General features: G+C 70.1%; 2 protein-coding genes across 3 annotated transcripts; both read right to left on the bottom strand.

The window, feature by feature from the left end:
* Positions 1-243: 243 nt before the first annotated feature.
* On the bottom strand, positions 244-3567 carry ARC (activity regulated cytoskeleton associated protein). Of its 2 annotated transcripts, none has more exons than XM_079796571.1 (3): positions 1587-3567; positions 1227-1354; positions 244-1069 (listed from the first exon to the last, which is right to left on the bottom strand). In XM_079796571.1, exon 1 carries the CDS (start codon positions 3308-3310, stop codon positions 2126-2128), a length of 1185 nt encoding a protein of 394 aa, XP_079652697.1. In that variant the 5' UTR covers positions 3311-3567; the 3' UTR covers positions 244-1069; positions 1227-1354; positions 1587-2125. The 2 variants fall into 2 exon arrangements, with proteins under 2 accessions (XP_079652697.1, XP_079652696.1); XM_079796570.1 differs by having other exon boundaries at positions 1227-1351; positions 1587-3457.
* Positions 3568-9906: 6339 nt separating this feature from the next.
* JRK (Jrk helix-turn-helix protein) lies at positions 9907-16348 on the bottom strand. The gene is made up of 2 exons (XM_079796542.1): positions 16321-16348; positions 9907-15069 (listed from the first exon to the last, which is right to left on the bottom strand). The coding sequence occupies exon 2, from the start codon at positions 14646-14648 to the stop codon at positions 13008-13010; it is 1641 nt and encodes a 546-aa protein (XP_079652668.1). The 5' UTR covers positions 14649-15069; positions 16321-16348; the 3' UTR covers positions 9907-13007.
* Positions 16349-20373: the final 4025 nt, after the last annotated feature.

Raw genomic sequence — 20373 nt, 5'->3', positions numbered from 1 at the left:
AAATCCCCTCGGGCCGCCGGCTTCTGTGTGGGCTGAGCCCTGGGAGTTGAAGAGTTCCCAAGACCCCCCCCCACACACACACACACACACACCCTGGCGGCAGGGGGTAGGGGGGCAGCCTCGGCCTCCTCCCAGCCCCTCCCCCCTGCTGCCGGCCTGGGGGGGGCTGCAGGGGGCTGGCTTCTGTAAGGGGAGCCCCTGAGGCCCTCCCACCCTGAGGATCCAGGACCCTGACGGGCTGCCCTGTGGGGCAATGGGCTGTGCTCCTCTCCAGGTTCCCAGAGACCCCTCAACCTGAACTTCGGGGCCCGCCGCCCTCCCTGCATCCCTCCCTCCGCGACTCCATTCCGGCCGAGAAACAGCAGCAGACACTCCGCCAAGTCTCAGTGTTTTATTAGCAAAATCTTACAAAAGAGTCTGTCTTCAGGGAGGCCTGGCCTGGGGCCTGGTTCTGGATCCTGTGCACATGAAACCTGAGGGGGGTGAAGGGCGGACAGTGTCGCTGCAGCTGTTGGTCTCCGAACCTGGGAACCCCCAGTGGACAGGCAGAAAGGGGACCCCCAAACGGGACCTGCTCGGCAGACACAGGTCATGGGCAGCACCAGGGTGTTGGGGGGGGGGGTCGGGCCCGGGCAGCAGCGGGGCCTGGCAGAGAGCAGCTGAGCCCCAGGAGCAAAGGCTTGGGGCGTCCTGGGCCGGCCTGGGGCCACCGGGCAGGGGCAGGAGCGGGGCCGCGGCCTCAGCCCAGGGCTGGGGGAAGCTCAGCAGGAGAGGAGCGGGTGGCCACACAGTGGGCGGGTTCCCGGGCTGGAGTGAGTCGGGGCCTGGGTAGCGAACCCCGACTCCAGCCACAGTGGCCTGGGGGCCGGCGGGCTGGCGGCCAGCGGGGCGGGCACGTGGCAGCCTGGCCCTCGCACTGGCCCGTCTTCAGCACCGCTCTCCTCGGTCTCCTCTCCGCAGCCCCCCTCTCGCTGGCCTCGGGCATCTCCTCCTGGGCGGGCAGCTTGTGGGAGGAGAGGGGGGCGGGCAGTGCCAGGCGCAGCAGCCGGGGCTCCGGGGAGCCTGAGACCTGGAGGAAAGGAAGACACCGGACGTCAGGGGGGCAGGGGGGCAGGGGGGCCGGGCGGGGGAAAAGGGGCCAGGCGGGGGGTCTGTAGGTAGGGCCTCGCAGGCCCCTATGAGGACAGCTGAGGGAAGGGTCCTGGGCGGGAGGGGGGCTCCCTTACCTGTGGTCACTCTCCTGGCTCCGGGGACACGGCTGCCGCCTCAGCTAGTTTGAGGACTGGGGCCCGTGGGACCCTCTGCCCGCGTGGTGAGTCACCCAGCTGAGCTGGAGCATGAATCACAGATGCTGCTGGGGAGAGAGAACATGGGATCCGTGTGAGCTGGCTCAGCAAACTCCCCCGGCCCTGCCTCCCACCTGCCCCTCTCCCTGACCCCGGGGTCTCTGCGCCCCCACGCAGCCCTGTGGCTCACTGGTTGGGGTGCCTCTGAGCCTCGTGGGCTCCCCTGGACCATGGACTTGGCCTGGGAGCTCCCTGCTCTATGGCGACCCCTGGTGGTAGTGCCCAGCTGCAGGGGCTCACCTGAGGGGCCAGGAGGCGGGGCCGGGTCTGCTGCTGCTGCTGCTGCTGCTGCGGGGCTGGGGTTCAGCTTGTTTCCTCCAGGACGGGAGCCGGGCTGTCCTGTCCGAGGCGGGCCGGCTGCCCTGTGCGGCCACTGCCGGGAGGGCGCTGCAGCCCTGAAGCCGAGGTCCCCTTGGCACGGGCTGTGTCTTCGCTTCGGCTCTGGGGTGTCCCGAGCTCGGTGCCCACTGCCCGTGCCCTTCGGAGGGGGGAGCTGGCCACAGGCCGAGGGCCCGGGCGCTGAGCAGGAGGCGGAAGCTGTGACCTGAGTGTGTGTAGGGGTGAGGGGTCGGGTGGACCAGGCTGGCCCCGGCCCCCGGAAGACAGACGGCGGAGGTGACGGGGCAGGGTGCTGTAGGGAGAGGGGGCGCTGTCCGTGGGGGTCAGGCTGGGGGGCCAGGGGCTGTCCCGCTGCAGGCGTCGGCCCAGCTGGCAAGTCCAGGTTGGCAAAGGCTACAGGCGGGCATGGCGGGCGGGCGGGCGGCGGGCCCCGAGGCCCTCTACTCGGGCTGGGTCCGGTCGCTGACCGCGGACTCGTTGGTGAGGGCCGGCGTGAGGGCTCCCTCGGCCTCGGCCTCGGCCTCGGCCTCCTCCTGGGCGGGCTGGGCCTGCTCCGGGCCGCCCTGCGCCTCCAGGCCGCGGAGAAGCTGCTCCAGCGTCTTGGGCAGCGGGCGGCGCAGGAAGCGCTTGAGCTTGGGCTGCAGGGTGCCCACCACGTACTGGATGACCTCCTCCTCGTCGGCGTCCGCGTACAGCGTCTGGTACAGGTCCCGCTTGCGCCAGAGGAACTGGTCGAGCGGCTCGCCCTGCTTCTGCGGCAGGTCCAGCTCGCGCTGCAGCGCCTCGCGGGACAGCGTGCCCTCGCTGTACTGCAGGAACTCCTTCTTGAACTGCACCCAGTTCTTGACCGAGCCCTGCTTGAACTCCCACCACTTCTTGGCCGGCCCGTTCATGTGGTTCTGGATCTGGGACAGCCAGTACTCCTCGGAGCCGCCCACCTGCTGCAGGTACTCCTCCAGGTGGCTGAGGAACTCGTGCGGGTCCTCGAAGATCTGCGTGTCCACGCCCGGGAGCGGCTGCCCGTCCTCGCCGGACCCCCAGGGCGGGTACTGCTGGGCCTCCTCCGGCTCCTGGCCCGGCAGCTCGCCCGCGGCCGGCGGCGGGGTGATGGCGTAGGGGCTGACGGTGTAGTCGTAGCCGTCGGCCTCCTGGCAGCTCTCGGGGCCCCCGACGCCCACGGACACGGTGTGGCGCCCCGGCTCGCTGCCCACCGGGTACTTGGCGCCCATGGCCTCCAGGCGGTCGGCCCAGCGCTCCAGGCGGTAGAAGACCTCGCGCCACACGTGCATCTCGCGCTTGACCCAGCGCTCCAGGTGCAGGATGGTCTCCTGGCAGCGGCACAGGCAGGCCTTGATGGACTTCCGCCAGCGCTGCGAGTCGCTGGGGGGCACGTAGCCGTCCAGGTTGCTCTCCAGCTTGCCCACCGACCGGTGCAGCCCCTTGAGCTCGCGCTCCACCTGCTTGGAGACCTCGGCCAGCAGGTGCCGGTGGGTCCTGCGCACGTGTTCCAGCATCTCGGCCCGGCACTTCCCGATCTGCAGGATCACGTTGGGCTTGGCCACCGGCCCGCCCCGCGGCCCGGGGTAGGCGTGGAGGCCTCCGGTCGTCCTGTGGTCCAGCTCCATCTGCGCGCAGGTGGCCGCGGCGCTCGGACGGGAGGGAGGGGCGGGCTGCAGAGTCCCCTCGGGGCCGGCGGGGTGCGGGTGCGGGTGCGGGCGCGCCGGGTGCGGACGCGGCTGTGCGGAGGAGCGGGCGCGCCGGGTGCGGATGGCTGGATGGGGCGGCGGAGCGCGGAGGCTCGTCCGCTGCGCAGGGAAGCAGTGAGGCAGCCGCGGCGCCGAGCTCTGCACCCCGCTGCCGCGGCGCCCGCTCTTTATGCTGCCGGCGCGCCGTGGGCGGCCCCTCGCTGAGCGCGGCCTCCTATTGGCCCGCGCCCCCCCCCGGGTCCGCCCCCGCGCCACTCGCGCCCGGCGCCGAGCGAGGACCCACCCCCCGCGCCCAGGCCCGGCCTCGGGTGACTAATCCGCTGACTCCGCCGCCCCCTCCCCGGCCGTTCAGCCTGCAAACCTGGGGGACGAGCTGGGGACCCGCGACCACCCCCCACGCCGGCGCCGGGCGGGGCGGGGCAGGTGTGCGCCCCCAGAGGCCGGAAGGACTGCCCGCCCTCCCCTCCTCCCGCCACGCGAGGGTAAGGAGGGAGACCCTCCGGGGCTCGGGCGGGCTTCCGCCCCTCCCCGCTCTCCCCACCCTGGAGGGGGGTGAGGTGCCGGTGCTGGGTCCTGCTTGCCGCCCACCCTGCCCCGACCCTGCCCAGTGCAGCCGCGATGTTCAGCCACAGGCGAACCCTAACAACCCGCCCCCCCATACTCAGACCCTCTTCCCACCCCCCCAGCTGAAGGCTTCAAGGAGCCTTGGGGTGCCCAGGCGAGGCGCACGCACTCCCAGGGGTCAGGTGTGAGTCCCAGACGTGGCCTGGAGCCCCTGCGCACCCCTGCCCTGGGGTCCTCCGGCCGCCTGTGGGCCCTGCGCCCGGCCTGGGCTCTGCCGGCCCCTGGCATGGGTGTGGGTGTGAGACAGCCTGAAGGGCTGGACCGGTGCGGCCTGAGATTCCCCACCTAGTGCCCCGGTCTGGAAGCTTGCCCGGGGTGGGGCGGGGTGGGGTGGGGTGGGGTGGGGTGGGGTGGGAGGGGAGGGGAGGAGATGGAGGACCTGCTGCCCACTGCAGGGGGCTGGGCCCTGGACCCCCAGGCCAGGGGGAAACCTGTCAGAAGCTCCCAGAGGCTGGCAGAGGGAGAGGGAGGGGGAGCGGGAGGGAGGGGGGGCAGGAGAGGGAGCCAGCCTTCGGAGCGGCAGTGGCAGAGCCGCCAGAAAGCGCCATATAAGGCCTGGGGTTCCGGAAGCTGAGATTCCTGGCCTCCCGGGCAGAGCAGAGCGCAGGGACGTCCTTCCTGGGCAGCCCCGCCGAGGGGGTCTGGGGCCCAGGCCCCCGTCACCTGGGCACACCGCTGCCCACAGCCAGGGCACAGGAGAGCCGAGCCCCTGCTGCCTGGCCCTCTCCCTCTCCCACCCCCACACTGCACACTCATCCCCCAGTCATCCCTCCCCACGCATCCCCCCCCACGCATCCCCCCACACAGACACGCATCCCCCCACACAGACACGCATCCCCCCACACAGACACGCATCCCCCCACACAGACACGTATCCCCCCGGTACACGCATCCCCCCGGTACACGCTCACCCCCTAGACACACTCACCCCCACCCCCTCACACAGCCCCACCCTGTCATATTCACTCATGGGGGACACAGCTTTGGCAGGTGCCCACACTCTGGAGTCCCCGCTCCCCCCAGCCCCTTCCCCCAGCTCTGGGAGCCCTCCTCCCCACCCCCAGCCAATCTGAGCTTCCGCCCCTGCTTTGGACGGGGAAAGTCTTTCTGGCAAAAACTCCCCAAAAATGGCTCTCCTGGCATTTCTAATTAAAGGCGAGTGGGTGGGCAGAGGAGGGGGAGGCAGGCAGCGCTCCCGAGCAGGGATCCCGAGCTGCAGCCCCAGGCGTTCCCCGGAGCTGAGCCGGAGCCGGAGGAGGCGGCCGGGCCTGGGTGTGCGAGGTCTGTGGGGTGAGTGGCCGGGCCCTCGGCGTGCCTGGTGCTGGGAGCCTGCGTGGAGGGGGCGGCCGTGCCCACGTCTGCGGTGAGCTCGGACCTGTCTGAGGGCCCTGGTTAGGGGAGGCGCCCCCTGAGCCAGCGGGCAGGGACCGCGCGCACCCACCCTTGTGCACCCCACACGCGTGTGCCGTGGACGCGCCAGAGCCAGCACCCGAGTGGCCAGGAGTCACCCCACTAGCCCCCTCCACAGTGGCCCTGAGGGCGGCCCCCGGACCCAGGTCCCCTGACCAGCTGGGTGGCCTGGGCCAGGGCGGGCTCCGTGGTCCTGGGACCCACAGTGGTCTCCAGCCTCCACTGCCCACCCACGGCAGCCGTGGTCTGCGCCCAGCCAGGGCCTGGGGGCCCGGGAGGGGTAGGGTACGGGGGAGGGGGGCTGGAGAGGGGGAGCCAAGGCGGGCGATGGAAGGGGCGGGTGAACCATCGCCTTTGTGGGGCAGCCGGGCCTGAGGGGGAGCCTCAAGGTTAAGTTGGCGGCCCCCTCCCAGGCTAGTCCGGCAGCAGCCAGGGGAGGGCGATGCTGCAGGGCCTGCACGGAGGCTGCGGAGGCTGCGCTGGTGGCCAGCCGCAGTGAGGGACGGGGACAGGGACAGGCTGCGCTCTGTGCTGGGAACAGCTCTGTGCTGGGGAACGTGTAATCGCGGCCCAATTATCGCCCCAGAGGCCCGCGGCAGCAAACCGCCGCCCCCCCCCCCCCCCCCGCACTGGCGCCTGGGGCTCCGTTCTCCCCCCTCCAGGCTGCTCCCCCGCCTGGAATGGGGTCTGCCCCGCCCTGCCCCTCCGTGCAGCCCTCCCCCGCAGCCTCACACAGAGCAGGAGGGGCAGGCTGGGGAGGGGCAGGCAGCGGGAGAGCTGGACGTGCAAGGAGGGGAGGGCCTGGGGCCCCCTCTCTCGGAGCCCAGCTGGTCTGAGGCTCCAGGCCTAACCACTGCCGAGGCCTTGCCCTAGAGGGAGGGGCTCCGCGGGGGATGGAGGGGGAGCAATGGGGGGGGGGGCCCTGCCCAATGCAAGGAGGCCAACGGGACCCACTTAAGACCCTGTAGGTCTGGCCTTCTGCCCTGGGGCTCAGGCGGCCACAGCCAGGTGCTAAGATGCTCCTCTCAGGCCTCCATCCTGCCTCAGGGTGCCCACCCCCACCCCACCCCACCGAGCTTGTGCCTCCGTGGGGCCTCGCCCCTGCCTCCCGCGGCTGCTCTGTGACCGGCTCGTCCCCACAGGCTCACCCCCCTCTGGGGACCCTCCTCCTCTCCTGTGCTATCTGGCTCCCTCCTGGCTAAGGTCCACCTCAGCACTCCGCCCCTCCCGCCCGGCCTGGCCTGCAGTCCAGGGGCCCACCCTCCACAAACCCCGGGTCAGGCAGCCTCAGGCCATGGCCACCATGCCTGCGGGGGCTGGGCGGGAAGGACCAGGCGGCCTGGTGCCTGGCCCGGCACTTGCTGGTGGGCATCCTCCCTCCATCCCGGCCCAGGGGTCCCCGAGTGCAGGACCTGTGCCCCCCCTGGCTCCCGCTGCCTGCCAGCCGGGTGACGGGGCGCACAGCGGAGTGGCTGGAGCCGGAGCGGGCCTGGCACAGAGCAGGCCTCCGGGCGGGTCAGGGGACAGACGGGGGCCCGGCCCTTCTCCAACCATTTCTGGCTGGGAGACATGAGGTGGGCTCACCTGCGCCTCAACCTTCCACCTGTGAAACGGGGTGACAGTGCCAGAGCCGCGTGTCCCTGAGGCCGAGGGCCTCCGGCCCCGCCCGGTCCCTGTCACAGTGTCACCGCTGGGACCGGGGAGGGGGCTGTGGCGGGGATGCCCCGTGTGGCCCCCTTCCTGCCGCTCCCACTGCCCGCTGCCTCCACCTTCCGGGGCGCACGGGGCAGGGCCTGCGGGGTGTCAGGAGACCCTCCGTGCAGGGCACCCTGATTGTGGGCCAAGACCTGAGACAGGAGGGGCCATGACCGGGAGGCTGGGCCCGGGAGGCACGCGAGCTGGGAGAACATTCCCTCCGCTTCCTCTCCAGGCTTGGCAGGAGCGTGTGCTGCATCCTGTCCCCGGAACCCGGAACCGGCAGCCGGGCCTTCTGGGCCCCTCATCCAGACCCTCCTCCCGCCTCCCGCCTCAGCGCCTTCCGGTGCAGCCTCCAAGGAAACTTCTGTATTTTTCCGGTGATCCTGGCACGGGGTGCTGCGCCAGCTGCTCCCTGCATCCTCAGGCGGCCCCCGCCCCCGGACCAGGAGGCTGAGCCCGTCCTTCAAGGGCCCCCCCGCCCCCCAGCCCTAGGGGAGAGGAAACTGAGGCCGAGGGGGGGCCAAGGCCCGCAGCAAGGAGGCCAGAGCCGGGGCGGGAGGGGAGAGGGCGCACACGGCCATCTGCCCTGCTCGGCCGTGAGGTGGTCAGTCATTCAATCAACAAACAGTTCCCCGGACGTGGCGAGGTGGGGTGCGGGGAGGTGCAGACTGGCCCACAAAGCCACGAACCCACGCAGCCCCTGGGGGACACGGGCTGCGCCGGCAGCAGCGGGTCGAGCCTCCGCTCACAGCCCAAGCTCTTCAAGGGCCCCCCTCGGACCGGACCGGGGAGGAGAGACCCCCCTGCAGCGTTTGGTGGGATCCCACCGAGGTGTGGGGGCGGGAGCCCGAGAAGGGCTGGGCAGCTGGAGGGTGAGCAGGGGAGGCTGCGTGCAGGGGTCTGGCTGGTGGGGTGGGGGCGCTGGGTCCTGTCTCCAGGGGCAGGGCGGGGAGGGGCACAGGGGCCACAGGTGCAGCCGGTGGGGAGTCCCCCAGCTGAGAGCCAGGTGCCGGGGGGAGGGGCCCGCTGAGGGCCTCTAGGGTCCAGGGACAGGGGAGCCAGGGCCCGGCCGTCAGGTGAGGGGGGAGGCGAGGCCTCACCAGGAGCAGCGGGGAGCCTCCTGGGTTGGAGCCGCAGCTGCCCCTCCCTCCCCCCCCCCCCCCCGTGCCCAGGGACCCAGATCCTGCTGCCAGGTCCCCACGTGAGGCAGCCCCTCAGCCAGGGTGGGGGTTCGCTGCCAGCTGGCCGCCGGATGCCCCGGAACTGCGGCTTGGGAGCGCAGAGCCAGGGAGGGGGCGTCTGCGCCTTCCCGCTGTCCCCGGCCTCCCCTCCCGTGAGCTCCCCGCGGCCGCTTGCTTCCGCAGCCATAAAAGGAGAGGGGAGCGCGGCTGAGAACAGCGCTGACGCGGGCTCCCCACGCAGGCGCCCGCCCCGCCCGCCCCGCCCGCCCGCCCGCCGGAAACCGGAAAATGGCGGTGGCCGGTGCGGCCGAAGCCCGGGTCCCCCCCCTGCTGGCCTGCTGCCACCCTGCCCTCCGCTCCCCGCTCCCCGGCGCTGCCCAGAGCGTCTGCTGGCGACAGGCCTCCCGGAGCCGCAAGCCCTGCCCGCCGGCCCCTGGCCTCCCGAGTCCCCGGGCGGAGGAGCCTGGGCGCATGTGGGGCCGTCGATATAAGGGCAGCCGGGCTCCCCAGCACCTACGGGTGCCAGGCCTTGGCACAGCCTCCGCCTTCGTCCGGACTGGCCCCAGGGAGGGAGCTGGCCCCAGGGGCTAGCAGGGTGCGTTGAGGGGCGCAGGGCTGACACGGGGCTTGCCCCTCCCTCCATGCCCTGGGCCCCACAGCTCCCGGTCCGGCCACCTGCCGGACTGCTGGTCACCCCCTCCCTCCCCTGGGCTGGGCCACCTTCGCAGCTGCCTCCCCGCCCGCCCTCTTGTGCAGGCCACCGGCCACCTAGTCCAGCGGCAGCCTCTCCCCTGGGCTCCTGCCCTGGGAGCAGAGTGGACGCAGGGTTGTGGGTCCCCGGACACTGCCCTCCCAGCCAGGAACCAGGCCTTCTTCCCCCACCCACCCGGCCAGAGGGCGGTGCGAGGAGGTGGGCCATCACCAGGGCACGTCCATCGGCGGAGGGACTGGTGATTTCTGGCAGGAGCGGCTTGGGGCGCCGGCCACCCCGGACTGCTCGGCCTCTGCTGGGCCAAGTGGCAATGGGCCCTCGGGTCACAGCCCAGCCACCCGATGAGACCACTCCCGGGGCCCAGCGGACCCGGCGTTTCTGCGTACAAACACAAGACCACCAGGAGCCCGTGGGATCGGTGTCTGCTGAGGGGCCAGCTGGACGGGGCTGGGGGTGCAGGAGGTGGATCCTGTGCAGGGGGCAGGCTCCCAGGCCCCGTGGGGGGAGTGGCAGGTCCCTAACCCAGCGCGTCCCCAGCAGGAGGCGCTGACATGAGCCCGCTGCCCATGGTCCAGGCTCTGCCCTGAGTTCCAAGTGTCCCTCATACAGGCGGTCATAACCGTTGTCACAACCACCTCCACACCCCATGGCCACAACCACCACCCCTTCACCACCTCCATCACCACCACCCCCACCACCACCACCACCCCCATCACCACCCCTTCACCACCACCCCCATCACCACCACCACCACAACCACCACCTCCACCACCATCATCACCACCACCCCTTCACCACCTCCATCGCCACCACCCCCATCACCACCACCACCCCCATCACCACCACCACCTCCATCACCATCACCATCACCACCCCTTCATCCCCACCACCTCCATCACCATTACCACCCCTTCATCCCCACCACCGCCACCACCCGCTCCACCACTCCCATCACCACCTCCCACCCCGTGGCCACAGCCACCACCACCTCCATTGCCATCACCTCCACCACCATCGCCATCACCATCACCACCATCACCTGCACCTTCACCACTATCACCCCATCATCACCATCACCTCCACTTTCGCTCCCATCACCACCACCATCACCCCCTGCACCCTCCCCACTGTCCCAGCCGCTCGGGCACCACAACAAAACACCACAGGCTTCAGGCTGAAACTTTTATTCCTCTCACTTCTGAGGCTGGAAGTGCCCCTGGCCCAGCCCCACGGAGCACGTGACTCAGGGCGAGAGCCCGGCTGATCCAGGGTCAGGACTATCCCGTCCTCGAGTCTCTAGAAGGTTCCACCTCACTGGAACCCTCAGACACCACGGCTGCACTCCCAGGCCCTCGGCTGGAGAAGCCTGGGTGGCCCGCAGCCACCATCAGCGAGGCCGCCGGCCCGGGGGCTCCTGTGAGAACAGCCGGTGGCCAGCATGTGGCCCAGGCAGGCTGGGCGGGGGGGCGGGGGGCGCCGTGGACCACGCCGACCCCTGAGCCACCCCACCCCCTCCTGTCCACCCGGGGGCTCCAAGTCCCTGACATAGGACACCCTCCGACTCCAAGAGATGTGCCGCAGCCCCCCCCGGAACCCCGCCACGCGGGTCGTCATTGTCCTCGTGTCTCCCGCGTGGACCTCCTGCAGGGCCGGTGGTGGCCACCACCGTCCCCTCCACCTGGGTCCCTCCCCGGCCGCTCTGACCACCTCGTGGGGGCCTGGGACGCCCGGCCTGAGCCACGGTGCCGGTCACCGTCCAGGACGGTGGGTACCTGTGATGCCCACCACACAGGAGGCCGCCCAGCTCCTCCTAATCAGAGAAGCAGGCTCTGCTGATCTGAGGGCTGTGCCCCCCACCACACACAGCAATCCCGGCCACCAGACCCCCCCACGGCAGCTCAGGGGCCCGCAGTGGGGCCTGGCCTCCCTCTCCAGGTGGCTGGCTCCAGCTCCTCCTCCCCTCCCCGCCTCTTCCTTCCCTGCCCCCCGCCCCCAGGGCTGTGCAGTGACAGGAGGGGCTGCCAGGAGGGGCTGCTCACACGCCCTCGGCGCTGACTCAGCGGCGGAGGGGCCTTTGTCTGGGAGGAAAGACGTCAGGCCCACGTCATCCCCGACCCACCCGCCGGGCCCTGACGCACCTGCCCAGCCCAGGAGCGACCCGGTGGCGGCGGGGGCTCTGGGGACACACAGTAGGGAGAGGGGAGGGCCCCCACCTTCCCCCCTCCCCCCACATCTCTCCAGCCAGGTGTGTGAGGCAGCGGCTTGGAGAACACAGCCAGGCACCTCCCTCTCCGTAAAACGTCAGAGTCGCCAACAGACCCGCGGCTGACACTCGTCCTCTCCAGTTTTGTTCAAGAGCGAGCGAGGCCGATGCCCGCAGGCCTCCGGGTCCTGGGGCCTCGAGGGGGGCCCTCCAGCGAGACCGAACCCGCCACCAGCAGGTGGCTGAGCTCGCGGGTCAGGGAGCGGCTGGCCTGGAGTGGCCAGTGAGGCCTCTGAGGAGGAGGGACCCCAATAAATGTGGTGAGAGGGACAGGACAGGTGGGGTCCGAGGCTGCTCCGGAGGGCCCCGCCCCCAGCCGGCCGAAGACACAGGCCCTTGGGCCCTGCCCCTCACTAGGCCTCGTCCTGCTCCAGCAGGGGCCTGACCCCACCCCACAGGCTGGGCAAGGGGACCTGGCAATGCCCGGCACTCAGTGGGTGCTGAGGACAGGTGGGCAGATGGGCAGGCTGAGCCACCCACCCCTCCCTGCCCCGCCCGCCCCCCCCCCTGGATTCCCAGGCAGCAGGCAGCTGGGTCTGCCCCGGCTGCCGAAGGGAGGGACGGTGGGACGAGGGGACACCCCCCAGCCCTGGGTGGCCTCTGAGGCTCTGCAGGTCCCCAGCCCAGTCACCAGGTCCCATCACCGCCCTCAGTCTGTTTATTGGGGTAAAACACCCCTAACGTGAACGTCACAGCTTTGGCCACATTGCACGGACGGCTCGGGCGCCAAGCACATTCCCCGTGACGTGCAGCCACCGCCTCCGTGCCAAGGACTGTTCTTCACCCACGCGGAGCTCTGTGCCCACACATGGCCCCGCCAGCCCCCCACCCAGCCCCGGGCAGGGCCACAGCCCTGGTCACGCCTGTGCCCTGTCCTCAGGTAACAGAGGACACAAAGGCGGATACTGAGGAGACGCCGCCGCCGCGCCCGCCTGGGGCTCTCTCTGAACGTCCGTCCTCTGAGCAAGGACGCAGCTCTCCACGCTTGGCCAGTGCCCTTGGCGGCCAGACCCTGCGTGGGCGGGCTCTGTGGGGGGCCGTGGCCCCCGAGGAACAGGCCATCAGTGCCCAGGGCTGAGCGAGGGAGGGGCCGGGAGAGGGAGGAAAGGGGAGAGGGGGCCCCAGGGGGCAGAGGGCTGAGCAGTGACGTGAGGCCCGGCCCCGGGTGGGCAGGTGGGGGCGGGCCCAGCAGGGAAGACGCTCGGAATGGCACGTGCAACCGTGTCGAGTCGGCGTGTGGCCCACATCTTGGGGGCCGAGTCCAGGCGGGGCGGTGAGTGCTGGGAGCACGGAGGTCCTCTCAGGAAGACGCGGGCGCTGCGGGAGACCCGGCTCCAGCGGGGCCGCGAACAGGCTGCCCACCAGCCGCAGGCAGGCTCATGGCGACGCGCCTCGGGCCCATGTGACGCGCACAGCCACCAGGCCAGCAGCCACCCGAGGGGCGGGGCCTGGGACCAGCCTGCGGCGGGACAGCAGTGCTGCCGTGGTGGCCTGAGCGCCAGCTTCCCCCTCTCCACGCTCGGGCGGGTCAGACATCTGCGCCGGGTCAGAGCAAGGCTCAGCCACGAGCGCCAGGCCAGACTCGGCCCGTCCTGGTCCCGGGCTCCCGCCACGGGAGGCTCAGCTCCTCACGTTCACGTGCCGTGACAGGAAGGCAGGCACCGGAATGTGAGGGGCCCTGCGCGTCTCAGCGCCCCCTCCCGGGGACAGCTCCTGCCGCCGGCACCATCAGTTCTCGCCCGCGGGGCACGGCGCGCAGGCCGAGGTGGCGCCTTCGAGCTTGACTACGGCCCCGAGGGGTGGGCGCTGCCACCGCCCCTGCCGCTGCCGCGTGAACACGGAGCGCAGTGCGCGCAGCTGCCCCAGCTCCTGTGCCGTGAAGCAAGGCCGCCCCTCGGCGAAGCGGAGCACCGTGTCGAAGGCCACGGCCGCCTGCTCCCAGGTGGCCTCCTCGCCCTCCCCGGCAGCCTCGGTGCCCCCATCCTTCTCGGTCTGCTCCAGCGGACGCTCGGCCCGCCCCGCTCTGGCCTCCCGCTCCGGGGCCACGCAGCCCTGGAGCCGGCTGCTCAGCCGCGACCGGGCCCCGCCCCCGAGCTCCGGGACGTGCGCGAAGGTCTGGTCGTGAGGCTTGGCGCCCAGGCGCTCGGGCTCCTCCTCGGAAGATGAGCCTTCGGCCAGCACAGCGGCCCCGGGCCACAGCCGCCCCCAGGCGCGGCTGAAGACGGCGGCGGGCACGGCGTCCCAGGCGCAGGCCACACTGCAGATGGCGTCGCTCACGCCATAGCGCGGGTGGAAGCCGGGCAGCACCCCCGGGGGGTTGATGAAGTTCCTCATGAAGCCCCGCCGAATGCCCTGGTCCATGGGCTGGATGAGGGCGGCGGCGCTGGCGGGCAGGAAGATGGTGAAGATGCTCCCCGCCACCAGCTCGGACTCCTGCGGGTGGGCCCGGGAGCCGTCCAGCAGCAGGACGGCCTTGCTGTCCTCGGGCAGCCCCAGGGCTCGGAAGTGCTCCCGCACCGCGGGGGCGAAGATGTGGTGGAACCAGTCTGCCAGCACGGCCCGGCCCGCCCACGCGTTCCCGTGCGCCCGGGAGGCCACCGGCAGGTGCTGGGTGCCCCTGGGGGCCCGGGGGCCGCCGCACTTCCCGATCACCAGGGGCCGGAGCCTGTGGGAGCCCGCGGCGTTGGCGCACATGAGGACGGTCAGCCTGTCCCGGCTCTGCCTGCCGCCGGGCGCCGGCTCGCCCTCGGCGGCCGGTCCGGGCAGGCACTGCAGGAAGAGGCCGGTCTCGTCGGCGTTGTACACCTGCTCCGGCGTCAGGCCGAGCTCCGCCGTCAGGCCGAGCTCCGCCGTCAGGCTCCGGAAAAACCCACAGAACCGCTCCGCCGCGTGGTGGTCGGCCACCTGCTTCTCCCCGGCCGCGTCCAGCTTCTTGATGCCGTGCCTGGCCTTAAACCGCCACAGCCAGCCACCGGAGAACACGCAGGGCTCGGTGAGCTGCATCTGCGCGTAGAAGTCCTTGGCCTTCTCGATGAGCATGGGGCCCGACACGGGCACGCCCTCGGCACGCCGGCCCAGGAACCACGCGTACAGCGCCCGGTCCAGGTGCTCCAGCTTGGGCGTGTGCAGCGTGCGCCGCCGCTCCAGCGCCTTGTTGCAGGCGGAGCTGGCGAAGAAGCGCAGCAGCTGCGCCTTGTGGGCCCTGATGTCGTAGAGCGTGGACATCCCCACGTTGTACTCCTGCATCAGCGCCTTCCGGCTCTCGCCCTTCTCCAGCCGCGCGCACACGTCCATCTTCTCCTTCAGGGTCAGCACCACCCGCTTGCGCTTCCCCCCGGCGCCCCTCCCGGCAGCCTGCCTGGCGGCCATGTGGAGGGTGGCTCGCCCCGGAGGCAGACACGGGCAGATGGAGGGGGGGACAGGCACCGGTGCTGGGGGCCTCCCCTCCCCCTTCTCCGTGCCCCTCACTTGCCCGTCTCCCCTGCCTCTGCCTGCCAGTCTGCTGATCCTCCTGGCGCCTCCTGCCTCCCTCCGGGCCCAGCAGCCTCTAGCCTCAGCTCCCCCGTCTTCCGCTCCTGGGCACGTACGTGGCAGCTCCTGGAACTCTCTCGTCACACGGCCCCCACACGTCTCTGCGCCGCTAAAGCCCGCGGCCTCCTCTGCGGGATGGAGGCAGCTTCTCCCCTCGGCCGCGGGCCAGAGCAGAGGGGTCTGGGAGCTGGCTGCGGCTCGCAGAGGCTGCGCGGAGGGGCCAGGGCGCTCTCTCCAGGGCTCGCTGTGCTGGGTGGCCCTGTGGGGAGCAGAGGGAAGGAGAGGCCGTTACCCACTTTTAAGGAGATGCTTAGCAGGAAACCAGCTTAGAAACCGGGAGGAAAGGGGACCCCAAAGGAAGGGCTGGGACGCCCCGAAAAGGTGTTCTGGAGGCTCAGCGCCAGGAACCCATTCACGACGGACGCCGCCTCACGCCTGACACGCAGGTGTGCGCAGGGCGACTCACGACGGCTGAAAACACGGGGACCCGTCTCCTGAGGCAGAAGCCTGCTCTAAGGATGGCCTTCAGGTGGTACCCCTGGAACAACGTCTCACACCAGAAGGTCCCGGGGCTTCCAGCCTCGCCACCGCCACCTCCAAGGAGGCACCGCCACCCAGGCCACGGGGACACGGACCGCCGCAAACCTGTCACCCTCTCGTGCCCAAGGGATAGCGCGAAGGGGCAGGACAGCGAGAGGGAGCCCCTTATCCACGTGTAGACCCCTCCCTGTCCTTGCAGAGAGCGTTAGGGGGGAGCTGGTCTGTGGGGCAGAGGGCGCAATCGGGGAGGAAGACTCAGTAAGTACGTGTTCTGGCCCAGCTGCTGGCTCAGGGGTTGGGCATCGACCTATGAACCAGGAGGTCACAGTTGGATTCCCGGTCAGGGCAGCGGACCCACGAGTCTCATCACTGATGCTTCTCTCCCTCCCTCTTCCTTCCTCGCTGAAACCAATAAAAACATATTTTTAAAAAAGAAGAAGTGTTCTGGAAACCGAGAAAGAGATGGAGGAAGTCTTGGGGGCAAGAAGGATTGGGGGGGGAGGCGGGGAAGGGACGGTAACATCGGGTGCACATCCTAAGGGAGATCGGTGGGTGCAAACACAGCCCCCTCTGCGCGGACCACAGGGCGAGGGACCCCGGGGCGGGGAGGCGCGCGGGCCACTCAGGCCGGTGTGGAGGCGTTTCTACCCCGGGGTCACGCGTGGGGCAAGGGCAAACCCCAAAGGGGAAACAGAAAGGCAAGTCTCAGGCGGCTTCCTCCAGGGGAGGGAGGGTGACCCCGTGGCCGGTGGCCTCTGCAGGCGGAGCCCCAGGGTCGGGAGCGGGCGCCGCCAGGCTCCGGGCGGGGGCTGCGGGGATGGCTCCGGGAGGGCAGCCCGGCCCGGTCCCCGTGGGGCGGGAGGCGGAGAGGCTCGGCCCGGGCCGGGGTGCGGCTCCCGGGAGCGCTGCAGGGCGGGAGGGGGACCAGAGACCACAGGGCGCCGGCGCTCCCCAGGCCCGCCCCACTCACCTGCCGGCGCCGGGCCGCCGCCGCCGGATGTGCCGGCGCCCCGCCCTCCGCCGGGCCGCGCCCCTCCGCCCCATCACTTCCGGGACGCTCTAGGCACCTCGGAGGACTCCCGTCTCGGTGGCTCCGCAGGAGGCAGTGGGCATGCAGATGGAAGAAAACGGGGCGTCCAGGGGGACCTCCATGGTCTTGGCCCCGAGAGTGCTGTGCGCCTCGACTTGTCCGTCTGTAGCATGGGCGCGGGGTGACTGCGCCTTGGGTTTCGTGATGAGCGGGGGCCCTCGTTGCCCTGGGCCAGGGTCGGCCCCAGGCGGACAGGGTTCAGTGCCCCACCCCCACCCCCCACCCCCACCCCAGACCAGGGCGGCCTTTGACGTGGCCGTCTCTGAGTCCCCTGCCCTTAGCCACATCCAGTGCCCACGCTGTGTCCTTCCTACCCAGCCTCTTCCTTAGCCTGAGCCTCTCCATACCTAATGGTGGTGATTTCTATGATGAGATTTGAGACTTGTGAGCAAGCGGGCTAGACTTGGAGATGTGGACTTGAGTTGGTGCTGTCATGAGTTGGGGCTTTGGGCGACCTTGGGATGGGGTGGCTAATTTGCATGTGGAACCAATGCCCCCCCGCCCCCCCACCCCCCCACCCCCCCACCCCCCCCACCCCCGCAGCCCGGCTGTCCACATCCTAATCCCCGGGACCTGTGAATAGTCACAGGGCACCCGGGACTTAGCAGGTGCGATTCCGTTCAGGCTCTGGAGATGGGGGCGGCACCCTGATCATCAGGAGGGCCCGGGCCATCACAGGGTCCCTGCAGGAGGGACGACAGAGGGTGGGAGTCAGGGAAGACAGTGTGACAGGGGAGAGGGAGACTGACCCCAGGCACAGGCTGCAGGGTGTGCTTTGTGGGTGAGGGAAGCGCCAGGAGCCGGAGTGCAGACCCCCCAACCTGGAAAAGGGAGGGACAGAGGCTCCCCTGGAGCCTCCGGAGGAGCAGGCCCTGCTGACACCTTGGTTTCCGCTCCGAAGACTCGTTTCAGACGCGGGACCTCCGGAGCTGTGAGTTCCTGAGTGTCTGTTGTGTAGGCCACGGCTCACTGTCCTTGGTTCCAGCAGGACGGAACCGAGACTGGCGACGGCGCCTTCCTTTCCTCCCCGGGCTCCAGGGCCCGCCCACCCTCCCCCTGGTGCTCCAGCCTCAGTCTCCTGCTGACTCCCCACTGGCAGGCCCACCCCGGCCTGTCCACACCCCCGCCTGGGCGGCCGCCTCCGGGCTGAGGGCTCCACACCCAGCAGAGGCTGACAGCCCCCGGCCACCGCGAGCGGCAGCTTTCCGTTCACTCGGGCGAAAGGCAGTCACCCTGACGCTCCGTGGGCTTTGCACCCACACCCATAGCCAGAGCGGGCCTGGCTCTGCCCTCCGCAGCCGCGCCACGGCTGCCCCATTCTCTCTCCCGTCGCCCGCTCCGGTCCCCAGACCAAGCCCCTCCGTCTCACTGATTTCTGCTTCTGCCCTGAGCGCCGGTAGCAGCCATGACCTCCGCGTGCCAGCGCACCCCAAAACGTAGTGGCTTGGAACAGCAACCGCCTGGTTGCTCACGGCTCCGTGTGTGGGGACCTGAGCCTGCTGCAGCGAGGCCTGCTGGGCGGCAGAAACGGCACGTGAAGGGACTGGACCTGGACCCCGCCTTGGCGGGTCTCCTGGGTCAGCGAGGTTGTCCCAGGAAGGCCGGCTCTGTCCGTGTGACGGTCTGCTGGCACCTCGTGAACATGGAACACATGCCCCCATCCCCAAGATGCACGGGGCCCCCCAGGGTCCCCCACCGTCCCTCTGGGACCTCTGGCCTCGCCTCGAGGACTGAGTCGGCTCTGCCAGAGAGGGAGGGGTGGGAAGAGAGGAGGACAGGGACGAACACCCCCTGCTCTGGAGGCCTAGGGAGGGGACACCTGGGCAGCCTGCCCCTGGGGGAGGCTGGAGGTGATGAGTTTCTCCCAGCAATGAAGGGGCTCAGGCCGAGGGAGCTTGGGAAGCCTGCACCCAGCTGGCAGAGTGGGGACCTCCAGCAAGCGTGGGCCCGGGCGGCAGCCCCAGGAGGTCACAGTGGTCTGCTGGCCAGGACCTCCCTGGGATGTGGGGTGTTCCCAGGGGCATCGGCCGTGGGTGCAGGGCCACGAGGAAGCAGAAAATCTGGAGCCCCAGGAGGTGACTGCAGAGCAGAGGGGAGGGGGCAGGGCGAGCCGCCGAAGCCGTATGGAAACTCCATCCCCTTCAGTCAGATTGGGGGAGGCCCCCCCCCCAGCTGCGTCCCCTCCCCCCTCCGGCCGTGAGGCCCCTCCCTAGCGGCTTCCCCTCCGGCGGAACCGGGAAACAGGGCCCGCTCTGCAAAGGGTTGTTAGGAGTTTATTTGAGCCAAACGGAGGGCACCTGCCAGGAAGCAAGACCTCAGGAGGAGACGCTCAGGAGACGGGCAGCCTCGGTTCAGCCCGGACCCGCAGGGGGAGGCACAGGCGGGCATCAGGGCGGCGGAAGACAGCGACACGGGGAAGCCGCGGGGGCCGGCGGGCTCAGTGGCCCGGCGTCATCTTATGACCCAGGAGGTCACGGTTTGATTCCCGGTCAGGGCACAGGCCTGGGTTGCGGGCTCCATCCCCCGTTGGAGGCATGCAGCAGGCAGCCGATCCATGACTCTCTCTCATCACCGATGTTTCTATCTCTCTTCCCCGCTCCCTTCCTCTCTGAAATCAATAAAAAACATTTAAAAGTGAAATGAAAACATTACTTTAAAAAACAAGTGAGTTGGAGACGTGTGCTTCTGTGCTGTTGTTGGGGAAGGGCAGCGTTGAGAGACAGACAGCCCTGGGCTCTGCGGCCCCGCCCTGGTGCGGGGTGACCCCGAGGCCTGGAGAGGAAGGTCACGCTGACACCCCGAAGCGACGTCCTCCTGATGCCAAGCACGGCAGACAGACTCGCCGAAGGCAGAGACTGATGGCGGGGAAGGCCACGGCCGCTCTGCGTGGGGAAGTTTCGTGTCCGGACCACCCACCGGGTTCCCTTCGGCTCTGAGTGTGTGGGGCCCGCCCCGCTGCCCCCCCAGCTTGTGGGGTTTAGTCTGCGGTCCCTTTGTCACCCACCCTGTGAAACCAGACAAGCTGTGTGCTTGATGACAGCGGGGGCCGGGCGCAGGGCGGGCATCCGGGCACCCACAGGGACACACCAGAAGGCAGGACGGGCGGCGGGTCCCACGGCTACGGGGTCAGGGTCGGGGCCCTCCTGCCCCCGCAGTGCTGCCTGCCCCTGGGCCCCGATGCAGAAACTCCTCACCCAGAGGTTGGCCCCCAGGGATCTCCAGGTGCAGACACCACCCTGGGCCAGGGCCTGGCTCCTGGACCGGCAGACAGACAGACAGACAGACAGATGCCTGCAGGGTGGGCAGGAGGCACAGGGGCACACAGCTGCCAGTTAAGAAGTGCCAGAGCCCTGGCTTGTGTCTCAGTGGCTAGAGCGTCAACCCGCACACCGATGGGTCGTGGGTTCGATTCTGGGTCAGGGCAGCCGATCCATGACTCTCTCTCTCATCACTGATGTTTCTATCTCTCTCCCCCTCTCCCTTCCCCTCTGAAATCAACCCTCCTACCTACCTGGGTTGCAGGTTCAGTCCCCAGCCCCAGGCAGGGTGCATGCAGGAGGCTCCCAATCGAGGTGTCTCTCTCACATTGATGTTTCTCTCTCTCTCCTCCTCCCTCCCTCCCTCTCACTCTCTCTAACAAGCAATGGAACAATTGTACTTAGGTGAAGCAACGAAGAACAGCGCCCAGAGGGAGGGCAGGACGAATGGCAAAGGTCAGCGTGGAGGGACCCGGGGGCGGCCCCAGAGGTCGGGGTCCTGCCCCCAAGGCCCAGCCCTGGCTCTGCTTTGGGCAGCAGGGCCCCCAGGGGAGGACCCCAGGCCTGGCTCAGGCTCTCCTGGCCCCGGGCCCCAGGCGGTCACTCACCCCATCAGAGCCTCAGCTTTTCTCCTGGGAAATGGGATCCTGACGATGCCCCAAGGCTGCCAGGCGTG

This window comes from Cnephaeus nilssonii, assembly GCF_951640355.1.
Source record: "Cnephaeus nilssonii genome assembly, chromosome: 18".
Lineage (NCBI taxonomy): Eukaryota > Metazoa > Chordata > Mammalia > Chiroptera > Vespertilionidae > Cnephaeus > Cnephaeus nilssonii.
This window is presented reverse-complemented; position numbering and strand designations above follow the sequence as displayed.

Excerpts from the sequence above, each read along its gene's own strand:
- ARC (XM_079796571.1), bottom strand. The coding sequence starts at position 3,310 with ATGGAGCTGGACCACAGGACGACCGGAGGCCTCCACGCCTACCCCGGG.
- JRK (XM_079796542.1), bottom strand. The coding sequence starts at position 14,648 with ATGGCCGCCAGGCAGGCTGCCGGGAGGGGCGCCGGGGGGAAGCGCAAG.